Source organism: Eurytemora carolleeae, unplaced genomic scaffold, assembly GCF_000591075.1.
Source record: "Eurytemora carolleeae unplaced genomic scaffold, Eaff_2.0 scaffold1615, whole genome shotgun sequence".
NCBI lineage: Eukaryota > Metazoa > Arthropoda > Copepoda > Calanoida > Temoridae > Eurytemora > Eurytemora carolleeae.
The window spans coordinates 27,598-39,860 of record NW_019397581.1 but is presented as its reverse complement, the minus strand read 5'-3'; the positions used below and the strand labels follow the sequence as shown (position 1 = coordinate 39,860).

At 31.4% G+C, this 12,263-nt stretch overlaps 1 protein-coding gene across 4 annotated transcripts; it reads right to left on the bottom strand.

Moving 5' to 3' along the window:
• Positions 1 to 1,548: 1,548 nt before the first annotated feature.
• Positions 1,549 to 12,259, bottom strand: LOC111715020 (probable transcriptional regulatory protein Kole_1935). 4 transcript variants are annotated; one of them, XR_002768153.1, is made up of 12 exons: positions 12,075 to 12,259; positions 10,498 to 10,559; positions 10,348 to 10,389; positions 9,344 to 9,387; positions 8,703 to 8,811; positions 6,919 to 6,955; positions 6,743 to 6,814; positions 6,596 to 6,664; positions 4,871 to 4,938; positions 3,156 to 3,267; positions 2,598 to 2,769; positions 1,549 to 1,699 (listed from the first exon to the last, which is right to left on the bottom strand). XR_002768153.1 is itself a non-coding variant. In XM_023490257.1 (11 exons), exons 1-11 carry the CDS (start codon positions 12,166 to 12,168, stop codon positions 2,675 to 2,677), a joined length of 804 nt encoding a protein of 267 aa, XP_023346025.1. In that variant the 5' UTR covers positions 12,169 to 12,258; the 3' UTR covers positions 2,424 to 2,674. The 4 variants fall into 4 exon arrangements, 1 of the variants encoding a protein (XP_023346025.1); XR_002768154.1 differs by having other exon boundaries at positions 1,549 to 1,662; positions 2,617 to 2,769; XR_002768152.1 differs by having other exon boundaries at positions 2,587 to 2,769; positions 12,075 to 12,258.
• Positions 12,260 to 12,263: the final 4 nt, after the last annotated feature.

Below are 12,263 nucleotides of genomic sequence, written 5' to 3'. Positions count from 1 at the left end.
AGCGAAAATTATTTTAAAAAAAATCTAAAATATTAATTTACGAATGCGTCGAAAAATAATCGATGACTACTGTTAGTAATAACTGAATAATTTTTTTGGAATTAAATTGATTTGTTTACGATCCGAGTTGCATCTTTCTGAATTTGTGTGGACGCTGCGTTCTTCGGTATGAGTCGTTTTAAACAATTTTCTCCTTATAGACGCAACAAATAGAAGTAAGATTAGTAGCGATCAAAAGCGTTTTTTTATCGCATTAAGCCTACACCCCCTTTAATTTTTCGCGGACACTACCTTTAAACCCAATTTTAAAAATAGAAACACCAATTAAATTACAAAAATTGACGTTTAGATCAAATCGAATTTGTAATCTTTTAAAAATTAAAATTTTTATCCCTCTTCTAGGATGAAGAATAAAAATTTGCGTGGCTGGGCGCAAAAACGTCCCAGTAATTTGGCATGAAATGATTTTATTCTTACATGAATAGCAATATCATTCAAGTTCAAAGATGTCTCTATTGGTCTTATGAACATACTAGCTAAAGGGCCCGGCGTTGCCCGTAGAATAAAAATAAATAAATTTAGATTTCTTTTCAGCCTATCACACCCCCGGCCGCCCATGAGTGTCCACAAAAAATGTCAGCCCTATCGGTCCAAGCGTTTGGCCGGCTATTGGCAACATATATATTATATATATATACGAATGTCTTGTTTTATCATATAGATATAGGAATGTTTAAACAAATATTGACAAAAATTGACAAAGATTTTTAATCTAAATTTCTTCACAGTAAATTATCACGTAAGGAAAAAATAAAAACAAATTCCTTTAAAGAAAAAAATGATATTTCTCCAGGAAGTGTTTAAATTGATTTTGATTCAGTATTTATTGGTAGCAATTTTTTAAGAAATTTGTAAGTTGTATTTTTCATAACTATAATAAATGTCTAAAAACGTTCAAAGTACATTTATAGTCGTAAATCAATTGAAAAAACTAAATCTCTAGGCATTTTCTGTAAAAATAGACTACGATTCGTTCATAATTCGACTATTTTCTAGTTACAAAATATATAATAAAGCTCTTCGCTCGTATGCATATATATATATCCATATTTTTTTGCTACAGCTTGTCAAACAGATAGACCAAATCCGCTTATTTTTTTGAGTGAACCAACATAACATTCAATATCTAAGAACTATGAAAACCATCATTAATACAAGACTACATGTCTAGAAACCTCTACTATTATGGTTTTTTTTTTGGCTAATGTAAATAAGTTTATTATTTTTATTTAAAATTCTTTCCTATTTTGAATTGCTTTAAAGAAAATGCCACTTTATCAGGAATAAAATAATAAGAAAATTCCTTCATTGTCATTAGTTGTATCAATGCAGTTTAAACAAACTTCTTCATATTCAATTATTTTTCTTTTATCATTACTTTGTAATTTACTTTAATTTTTTTTAGCAAGTTTTAACTTTTCTACATCAATGTTAAAATCTACTGAAAAAAGTCCTGTGCTAAAGTGACATGTTTTGTTTCAACAATAATACATATAAATACATTTATTCATAGTTCGTTTAATAATAGCTTCAAGATCTATCGATTGTTAGAAAAAGGTTTAGACAAATTGGAAAAATACAATTAAAAATAAAACACCATGTCTATAAATTAAACGGATTAAGTTAAAGGGACCGTTCACTTATTTGGGTAATTTGTGGGTAAATAGTCTATTAGCTATTCATTGGTATTGGTCTTACATTTCCAAGATATCAATGACCGGAGAAAAAGCCAATAAATTGTTTAAAATTCCAGTGGAAAGGTATGATACCTTTACCTAGACACTATTTAAAAGTTTTTTTTTTCAGTAACAACCCGAGTAGAATCTACGGGTCTGAAAGGGTCTGAAATGTGCTCTTAGGCGCCTGGCAGACCTTCTCAGACCCTATGTATTTGGAAAAAAATATCAAATTTCACCAAATATTTGTAATTGGAGAAAAAAACATTAAAATATTTGAGCANTACATAAGGCCTTTCCAAATAGTTCTTTTAACATCGAGTTGTGGAGCAGGTAGGAGAGAGAGAAGAAGGGTATAGGGGATTTCTCCCTGTGTTCCTTCATTTTATACTGTTTCCCAGTTAGGGGAATTACCCATAACTGCACCCCATATGCAAAATGGGGAGTTGCGATCCCTGAAAGCTCTATTGAGAGGTATCTTCCTTTACCCATAACTGCACCCCATATGCAAAATGGGGAGTTGTGATCCCTGAAAGATCTATTGAGAGGTATCTTCCATGTCAGTCCAGTCCTTACATCTTGTCGAGTAAAAAACCGGTATCTTTGTGCATAGCTTGTATTCCCACGAGGAGTTAAACTCCTCTTTCGGTGAACCAAGCTGAAGATGAAGTTTTGTTTTAATCTATGTACAATTCTTGCTTCCCCTGTAGGATACTAGATGCGTAACTAAACACATCGCTTCCCCAGCTGCAATTCTGGGACTGCATAGTAGGTCCGTTCTGCTAGAGAGAAAGCAGGCAACTGAGAAAGACTAAAGATTAATGAATAGCAAATAGGCTATTTAGTTTACCTTCAAATTACCCATATCAGTGAACGGTTCCTTTAATGAAAGATTGAAGAGGACAATTATGAATTGAGGGATTAAGAAAATAAATGGATTAAAAGTTGGGATGAACTGCTGTCACTAAACTAGAGGCTTCTAGGGCTTCTATAACAGCAAGTGCATATTTTCTATCTACCGGACTAGGGTTGGCTGAAATAAAAAAACTTATAAATTTACAGTTTACCTTTTCAAACTTAACACCACATATACGTACTATGTTTATTTTTTATTAACAGGGTTACCAACAAAGGATGAAAATGAAAAGACGAACGGAAACTCTTAAAATGTGACGATTCTAAGATAAAATTATGTATTCTGCCTTAGATACAGATTCCCCATGGTTTATTCAAAGATTTGGCAAAGAACGAAACAAGTTTAAAGTTACAGGGACTCGTAAATATAAGGAAACAGGCAGTATAAATTCAGTGCAATCGTCTCTGAAGTCGCATCCTTTGTGGGTAACCCTTATGATAAATCCTGATGACGTAGCATCATTAACAATAATGAAATGAATTAGTAAAAATAAAAAAACTTACCAGGTATCAGTGGAATAAAATTAACAGCGGCATCTATACATGTGTAACCATGTTCCTCTAAATATTGACGAACTTGACCAACAGTCACGGGAGAACACAGAAATTCTACAGTCTAAAATATAGAAATTCAAGTCAAGAAATATATAGTTGGAAACTCTAAAAATTTTGTCCAAAAAAACGTTTTTTTAATTCGATATTCTAAATTCAGAAAACATAAAAATTCTTCAGTTCAGAATATAAAAATTCTAGTTTTATCATAATAGAGAAATTCCACAATATAGAATTTTTAACATCGATTTTGATGGATATATCGTTAGAACTGACGAGGGTCAACCTAGATCGAAATATATTTTCAATAAAATGTGGAACTAACATCTACTTTTTTTCTCTATAAAGGTTTGGTCCATCACCATCACCGAATTTTAAATTTCAATCATAATTTGATACCTTTTGTAATAAATATTTTCTCAAAACGTGATTTAATTGAAATTTTAATAATAGTTAAACCCCCACTTTTAACTTCCTTTTCAACAGTTATTAACAAAATATTAAAGGGACTGTCAGCTTGGAACCCACCGTTCCCCAGCGCAGTCAAAGTTAGTCCCACCGTTCACCCGCGCTTTGTTGGAAATTAGGATTTTAGCTATTTTTCCTGATAAAAGTGAACCCACTCGACTAAGAATCTTAAAACCAAACTAAGAACATTCTTGTGGTTCTTCAGAGTTTTCGAATTAAAATTTGAGGCAAATCGGGCAAAGGATCTCCGAGTTATGATCGGACAAACAAACAGACAGATAAACAGAGATTACAACTTTATATAGATAGATAAGCTTATTTCACAAAGATACCCTTAAAACATTTGACTGAACAAACATGACGGTATTATCTTTGTTTATCTATCTGAAAACTGACAACTCTCAATTGCAGTTTCTCCATATAAAAGTGGAAGTTGCGGATTTAGGCAACACAATATAAAGGCAATCTTCCTAATAAGTCCATAAAGGTTTCAAGGGTACTATTGGGAATCGTGCACACAACTCTATGACCACAGTTTCTCTTGAAATATTGACGACTGCAACAGTACATTTGTTAAACGAAATATAAATCTTAACTTTTGAAATTGAAACTTTAAATTCTTAGGAATGTGCGTCAGAAATATTCTTTCGAATAGAAATGAGAGAATCATTTATTTTTGATCAAATATTTTACAAATACTAAGCTTAATTTCAGCTTCAGAAACACTAATATAGAACCTTATTGTTAATCTAATCCTTTAATGAAAAATGCCATTAACTAAATAAGTTAAGGATAAAGAAAATAAATGTTTGTGTACTAACTATCAAAAAGGGTAAATAATTGCCAGACAATGTTTATTTTTGTTTTGATTTTCTTTCCCAAATCGTTGATAATCAATCAAATAACGCTAAACATACCATTACTGATAAAAATGTTGTTTAAACCATAACTTAATAAACATCGAAAGAATATATAAAATGTCGTCTTAAAATTTTACAATGGCCTGGGTTTAATACTGTAATACCTAAATCTGAGGAATGGTAAAAATAAACAAATAGCCATGAAGTATGCGGGAACATTTGAAAGGCATAATTATTAAATAAAAAAACTAAATATCTTCAGCATTGCATTACCAGGAAAACGACATTTTATAAATTCTTTTGATATCTCCGGAGTTAAGGGTTTAATAGTAGTTCTACCTTAGCTTCAGTACTTAATACAGTTGCCTCCTCAGCTCCAGCTTCTATTGCATCATCCTCAATCGAATCTTAACAAAAAGATCGGTGTAAATATTTCCCAAAAAAACATTATTATTCCCAAATCCCTTGCTCGTTAGTAATTTTGTTGCTCCCAAAAACAGACTTCGTGTCCGTTTTCACAAAAAACATTGTGTGTATTTGTAAAAAAATCGCGCGAATTTTAAGTTCGAGGTTAAAAGTTCTGTAAAATAATGAATAGCTACTTAAATATTAAACTTTCTCAATTTAAAATTTGAATTTCCCGGGAAAAATCTGAACCAATCAGAGAAAAGGATTTAAGGAGAATATTACATAACCATCGCTAATCAGCTGTTCTTACGTAACCGAAAACAAAACATACAACCGTTTTTTGGGTTTACATCCAAAAATTAATTTATCTAAAACGTGAATTTCTTTAACAAGGTTTTCACTTTTAAATATAGCGTTAAGTTGAATGCCGCTTTCTCAGCTGCAGCTGAATGATGATTGAATAATAGACAAATAAGGAAAATGCAGGATTTCAAGATTTTAAACCTGTGTTTAAATTTAAACTCGTCGATTTCGGCGAGTTAAATATTTAACCACAGGGTTAAATATTTAACCTCACGGTTAAAGTTCAGGTTTAAATTAAGTCAGAAGTGGCATTTAACCATGAACTTAAAATCTAAGTCAAAACTTTTCGTTCTTTTATAGTTTTAGACTCAGTTGAACTTTCTATTTACTCCCCCCCCCCTCATCGTATTTAGATTGACAAATATCTAAACTATTTCAAAATATTAATAACAGATAAGATTTAGGGTCCAAACGAATTCCCAATTTTAAAACAATTGTTTCAATTATCATTAGACAATAAATAACGAGTTATGGACATTCTGTCTCTCAGGAACATCTTTAAAGGGACTGTAAGCGTAATTTTCAGTAACCCTTCATGCAAAGAGGATAATGTCCGATTTATAATGATACCCTTTAAACCTTTGACTGTTCATCAAGTCAAGCGAGCTCTGTAAGCGGTAAAATAGAGGGAGTTGAGATCAAAAATTCAAAAATTAGGATTATGAGCATATGAAAATATAGAAAATAAACAAAAACCAACATTATACATAAATTACACCCACTTATGCCCCTGAAAGAAATTTAGTCTTTGCCACAAACTCTGATTTCCTAATCACTTCATGTTTAATTATGGTGATTAGTTTTAAACATGTTTAAAACAAAAATACCTCACTAAATTAGGTCTAAAGTAAGGCTTTATATATAACTGCACGAGCTTTTGTTTAATCAAATTCTATCCATTTTCTAAATCTCCAATTTAAACCATAACACTCAAAATTAAATTTCAAAAGTTTCAAGAAAATTTAAATTTTCGTTGTGGCTTAACAAAGAATTTCAGTATTGACGAAATAAAATATAAATTATAAAATGATATTTTCTAGTTTCAGTTTTGAAATTTTAAATGGATAATAGAGAATATTCCCTGGATTAAGTGAATAGTATCTTTTTCCACAACATATTTATAGCGACCAGAAATGTCTATTCATTTTTTTTGAGGGGGGGGGGAGTGGCACCGAAACACATCGAAAGATAGAAAATGTTACGTGACACCACCGGGGTTTTCGAAAATTTATATTTTCTAAAAATAGCACGGGCAATGCCAAATATAGAACCAAATAAATATTAATTTCTTACCTAAATTATCAGAGCTTGTTAATTCTGCAATAATTACTCCTTTTCTTTCAAACATGGATATCAAACCACCTGATTATACATTTAGAACTGACAATATGTTTTTCTAAATAAATCTTGACAAAATGCAAAATATATTTTTCAATATACCTTTTTCAAGAACTCCACTTTTCTTCTTCAAAATGTTTATAAGTTCATTGTGTACAAATTGACGACTTTTGCCTGCACAGACATAAAGCATTTATCCGTCAGTACCTCTTTATATCGATAATTATAATTCAAAATGTGCAATAATTGTAAGAAAAAAACCTTTAAAAATTGTTTACCTAGACATTCTGCAATAAGTATAATTCCCCCAGCACACTGATAAACAAACTTATCAAAACTATTTCTAAATTTTATTTTGAAAGAATCTGACCATTGTATTTATGCTAAATATTATAATGGCAACATGTATACTTCAAGTTGAAAACTTGTTTATAGGAGTATACAGTACACTGACATAGTTGGACAGACAGACAGTAAATACTATAAGGAGTCAAGAAAACACAGAATATCAAGATAATTTAATCTTTTGCTAATTTAAAAGAAAAAAAATCATTTAATAGTTTTGCTTTAAACTGGTAACAAATTAAGTTGATTTTTTGTTAGTCAACCTGAGCTGAAAACTTTAGAATGGGATATTCTTAATCCTGATCGGATAATTAATCTGGAGATTAAAAATGAGAGGAGAACAAGCAATATTTAATCTCGAGATTAAGAAAAAGAGTGGATTAAGCATTAATCCCGATATCCACCATTCTAAAGTTTTCAGCTCTGATCACATTTTCTAAAATTATGACACATTTTTTAAAACCCCGAATCTTAAATTTTTTTCTGAAAAAAATCACTTTTCTGTCGTTGGAATTACCTATCTTTGAAAATAATTCTCTGTCTATGAAAAATCTACTCTGTCTATATGTTTTAATGAATTTCTTTTCTATGCAGTGTCCTATCTATTTCTGAAAGGTTTGGATGGCTCTTAAAATTTCGCTAACAGTCCCTTTACTTAATCTTTAGCTCTTTTAGGCTTAATCTAATACCACTTATCCTTAACTAGAAAAAAGTAATATTGATAAAAGGAGCAGAGCATTAAATATAATTATAGATAATAATATACTAGTTAAGCCCTCATATTCATAATAAATATCAGATACAAATAGGATGGTTTTGTTCTTGTGATTAATATAAAAGAGAAGTGTGGGGGGGGAGATTATTTTCCCGTGTAAATAAAGTGTGGAAACTTATGTTTGGGAGATTATTTTCCCGTGTAAATAAAGTGTGGAAACTTATGTTTGGGAGAGTGCTAATCTTGGCTCGGTATCCACAACGGAAACTTATGTTTGAGAGAGTGCTTATCTAGGCTCGGTATCCACAACGGAAACTTATGTTTGAGAGAGTGCTAATCTTGGCTTGGTATCCACAACAGAAACTTATGTTTGAGAGAGTGCTGATCTAGGCTCGGTATCCACAACAGAAACTTGTGTTTGGGAGAGTGCTAATCTTGGCTCGGTATCCACAACGGAAACTTACGTTTGAGAGAGTGCTAATCTAGGCTCGGTATCCACAACGGAAACTTATGTTTGAGAGAGTGCTAATCTAGGCTCGGTATCCACAACGGAAACTTTTATCAACGATCTCCGTGAACAACAAACTAGTGATTTCAGAGCCCGCGATTAAAAAAATTGGGGGAAAATTAGACTCCTAAGACGAAGCTGTCATTGAGACTAATTTAAAATTGAGCTTTGCGATAAGTTGCGACTAATTTACCACAGAGTTGGGTTTATCTAGGTCGATTTTATTTAGATAGAGCCAAGTTCCGTATGTCGGTTACTTAATGCCTACCAGCTACCAATCACGTGACACAAGCTGTCGTCAGCTGATTCATAAGTTGGGTTCAAGATGAAGTCCCTGGGTCTAAGGAATTAAAACCCGAGTCTAAGCTTTTAAATCAGGAGTCATCAACTTTGCAAAAGTTTCGAACTCAATATTCACAAAAACTTTGGGTAATAACAAACAAATAAAAATATTTTTTTTGTACTTTTTCTTAACAGTTTTACTGATAGGTTTCCTTGATTTCTGCAGTAACCTCCACCGCATCAATATTCTTAAAATTCTTAATTGCTGTGTCAATCGTTGCTTTAGGGACCTGGGCTATTCTCGCGTCATTTAAGATTTTCCTAAAACATAAAATAAAGGGTGAAAATATTTTATCAAAATTTTCTTGTCGTGGACTTGGAAATATCATTAAAAAAGAAACATATTGAAGAAATCAGTATTTTCATTCAGTAATTAATGAATTTTATGATATCATAGAAGTTGTTTGATTTAAGAGCAAAACATAGTTCTGGAGGAACACATTTTTATACACATTATTATTAATTATCATTATATCTTTGCATCCTGATCTTGTAGAGCTTTGACATTTTTAAATATAAACTCAGGCTGCCAGATGAACAGTCACAATTAAAACATCAAAGGTTTACCCATCAGGTTGCAACGATATACGGTGTCTAAAATTATTATCTATAGCGAGCATTCAGTGCATTACGGTAGCTAGTTAAAATCTACAAACATTTAGATAATTCACTTATAATGTCATTCGCAGTGGCAAGCAGTGTTAATTTTACTTTTCATACACATTACACATTACACATCACATTAAACGCAAATATTCTCTTTTATGAAGACGACGAATTTTATGGATTTAACCTGAGAGCTGAGTTAGTCTCGGTATTAACATCTCCATTTTTCTCCTTCCATTTGAAAACCTTAAATCTCTCAGATTTTGGGAAAATCATTTTACAGAAATAGAAAACTTTGAAAGTTGGTCATCACATTTTTTGACGGACTCTGTAAAGTGTCTCAACGCCTTTGCCTTTGGTTTAACCTCACCAAATACTTTTTTGTAACCCTAGGCAGTAGGCATGTACATTTAAAGATGCAACGCGCATCTTTATAGCGTATTTTTAAAAGGAATTATCTTAAAAAACTGCTCAATTTTTGTATTAGAGTGTGCACATCTTGGTTTGCAGTGCAAAGGAACTGAGTTCTTAGTTAATTCATAAATATTTGCAACCTGATGGTGTAGACCTTTGAAATGAATTCTGTTAATTCCAAAAGTCGCAGATTTAAAAATTATCAAAGGCAACTATCTGGTTGCAAAGATTTAGGATCTACAAATTTTCGAGTTTACGGTAAGAAGTCAAATATATAATCAAGTACAATAGGTGGCAACGCAGAATGCGTACATTCCTAGTACAGCTGTATCTACGTCACAAGTGTCAATCCAATTTCTGTGTCAGACAAAACTATAAATATAAGTGATAATTTTCGATTAAGTTGTCAACCTTTAGTGAAATCAGTGCAGTTTTATGTGTTCTTTATTTTTAGTTTTTTACACTTTTTCATTTGACGTCTTCTTGACTAAATAAACGGTTAGAAACTGATTTTGTAAATAACCCTCTAACATAGTAATTTGAATATTTAACGTTAAAACATATTTCAGAAATGTCCTGTATAAAAGTTTAACCAAGATAAAAAAATTTTCTAGTGAAAAGTCGTCTCAAATGTCGAATTTCACAATTTTTGCTAACAAATTTAAAAATAAAAAATTTGAGAAGTGTTTGACACTTGTGACGTCGTGCATAATTGGTCCATTTTTAAATTCTAATGATTCTAATGATTAATGAGATAAGATTTAAGGTTTTCTTTTCCTTAATGGCAATATTGATTTTCGCGGCAAACGCTGCATTTCTCTTAAAATTTGAGAATTTTTTTTACAAAAAATGTATTTGAAGTCAGATTGAAGAATCTACGTAACTAAATTTAATTAAAATAAAAAAAGAGAAATAAAAAATTCTTCCCTTTGATTTGATTCCGTCTTTTGCAGCTTTTATATGTTTAATATTACTCCATTTATTGTGGCCTAAAAATATTTAAATATCATATTAAGTAATGTCTATCTTCTATATGTTTTTTTTGTCTCGTCTGTTCCCTTGTCTAAACATATCGGGACCACGTCTTCAGTGGCAACTCATAGACCCAAGGAAAAAGTTTATGGCTTGTTAAAATTGCAATCAAGGTTCAGAAGGAACCGCTTGTAATAGGCATGTACCATTCTAAAAATAGTTTTGGAATTTTCTTATATTACAAAATACTTAATGTACATTAAATATCTATTTAAGCTGCTTTTTGCAAATATTTCTACTTTAAACGTTTGTTTAAAGTTTAAATTTTAGTGTTTTTCAATCCTGTGCGAAAGTGAGGGATTAAGTTGTCTTAAAGAATTCTTCTCACTAAAGTTGAAATTTATGTCACTATAGTTAACTAAAAAATCACTAAAAATATAAATTTTTTAAAAATCAAAAAATGTGCAGGACACCTTTCCCCTTTAAGAAACACTCTTTTTAAGAAAAAAAATGTAATAAATGCAATCATTCGAATTTGAATGGGGGGAGGGGGGGATTCGACCAGAAAAATATGACAAAAATTGCAAGAAACCCGTGTTAACCCAAGGATCATAAAACTTTGAGTAAAAATGAGGGATAACAATTCTCTCATCATTGAATAGAGATTAAATTATACTTATCAGGTCTAAACTGGTTTTAATACAAATGGCAATATTCCCAAATATTTCAATATATATTTCAAATACAATATTTGAAATGCAAAATCAAACTGAATTAATAGTTTTCCCTTTATATCTGTAACTAGCTTGGGAACCCAGCGCTGCCCGGGTTACTAAAGATACTCCCGCCGTTTACCCGCAGTTGAATGATTTTACCGGGACACTACATTTTCGCCATTAAAGTCGACCCACTAAGCAAAACCAAGCTAAGAACATTCCCGTGGGTCTCCCGAACTTCCGAATCAAAATTTGAGGCAAATCGGTCCAGAGTTGTGATCGGACAAACAAACAAACAGACAAACAGAGATTACATATTTAATAGATATATATTGTATTTATAATTATTTGCTTGTTAAAAAATCAAATTAAAGGTTTCATCTTCTATATATTTTAGCTTGTCTTGGTGTCTTTGTTTGTCTGTCTTTTTTTGTATCCAATAAACGTCAAAACGGCTGAACCGAACAGGCCCAAATTTTGACGTGGCCCCAGGGAAGTTTATGGCCAATCAACTTTAAATATGTTGTGGAAGACGATAAATCTTAAAATATTTTAATCTTAAATTATTTAATTTAAAAATGGGCGAAAATTTTTTATGAAATTTCTTTTTTTTTTACTGTACAAAAAGAAGATGTTCAAAATAAAGCCACAATTAAAAGTTGAAACAGGTTTTTTTTTGGTGGAAAATGAATGAATTTAGGTTAAAAAAGAGAAAAAAATCTTTATCCAATTTTATACCCCCCCCCCGCACTTATTGAAAAACTTGCCCTTCCCTCCCCCCATTACAAGGGGAAGTGCAACTACTCAAATTCAAACCTGCGTGTCTTAATTGAATAAAGTTGAACTTATGCGTTTGTCTGCCAAAGTCTAGAAATCTCAACATTTTTGAAATCTGAAACCTGTTCATCATATAAAGGATAGTTAAAACTAAATCTGAAACCTGTTCATCATATAAAGGATAGTTAAAACTAAATTTTTAACCTAAATAGTAATATAACAAAATAA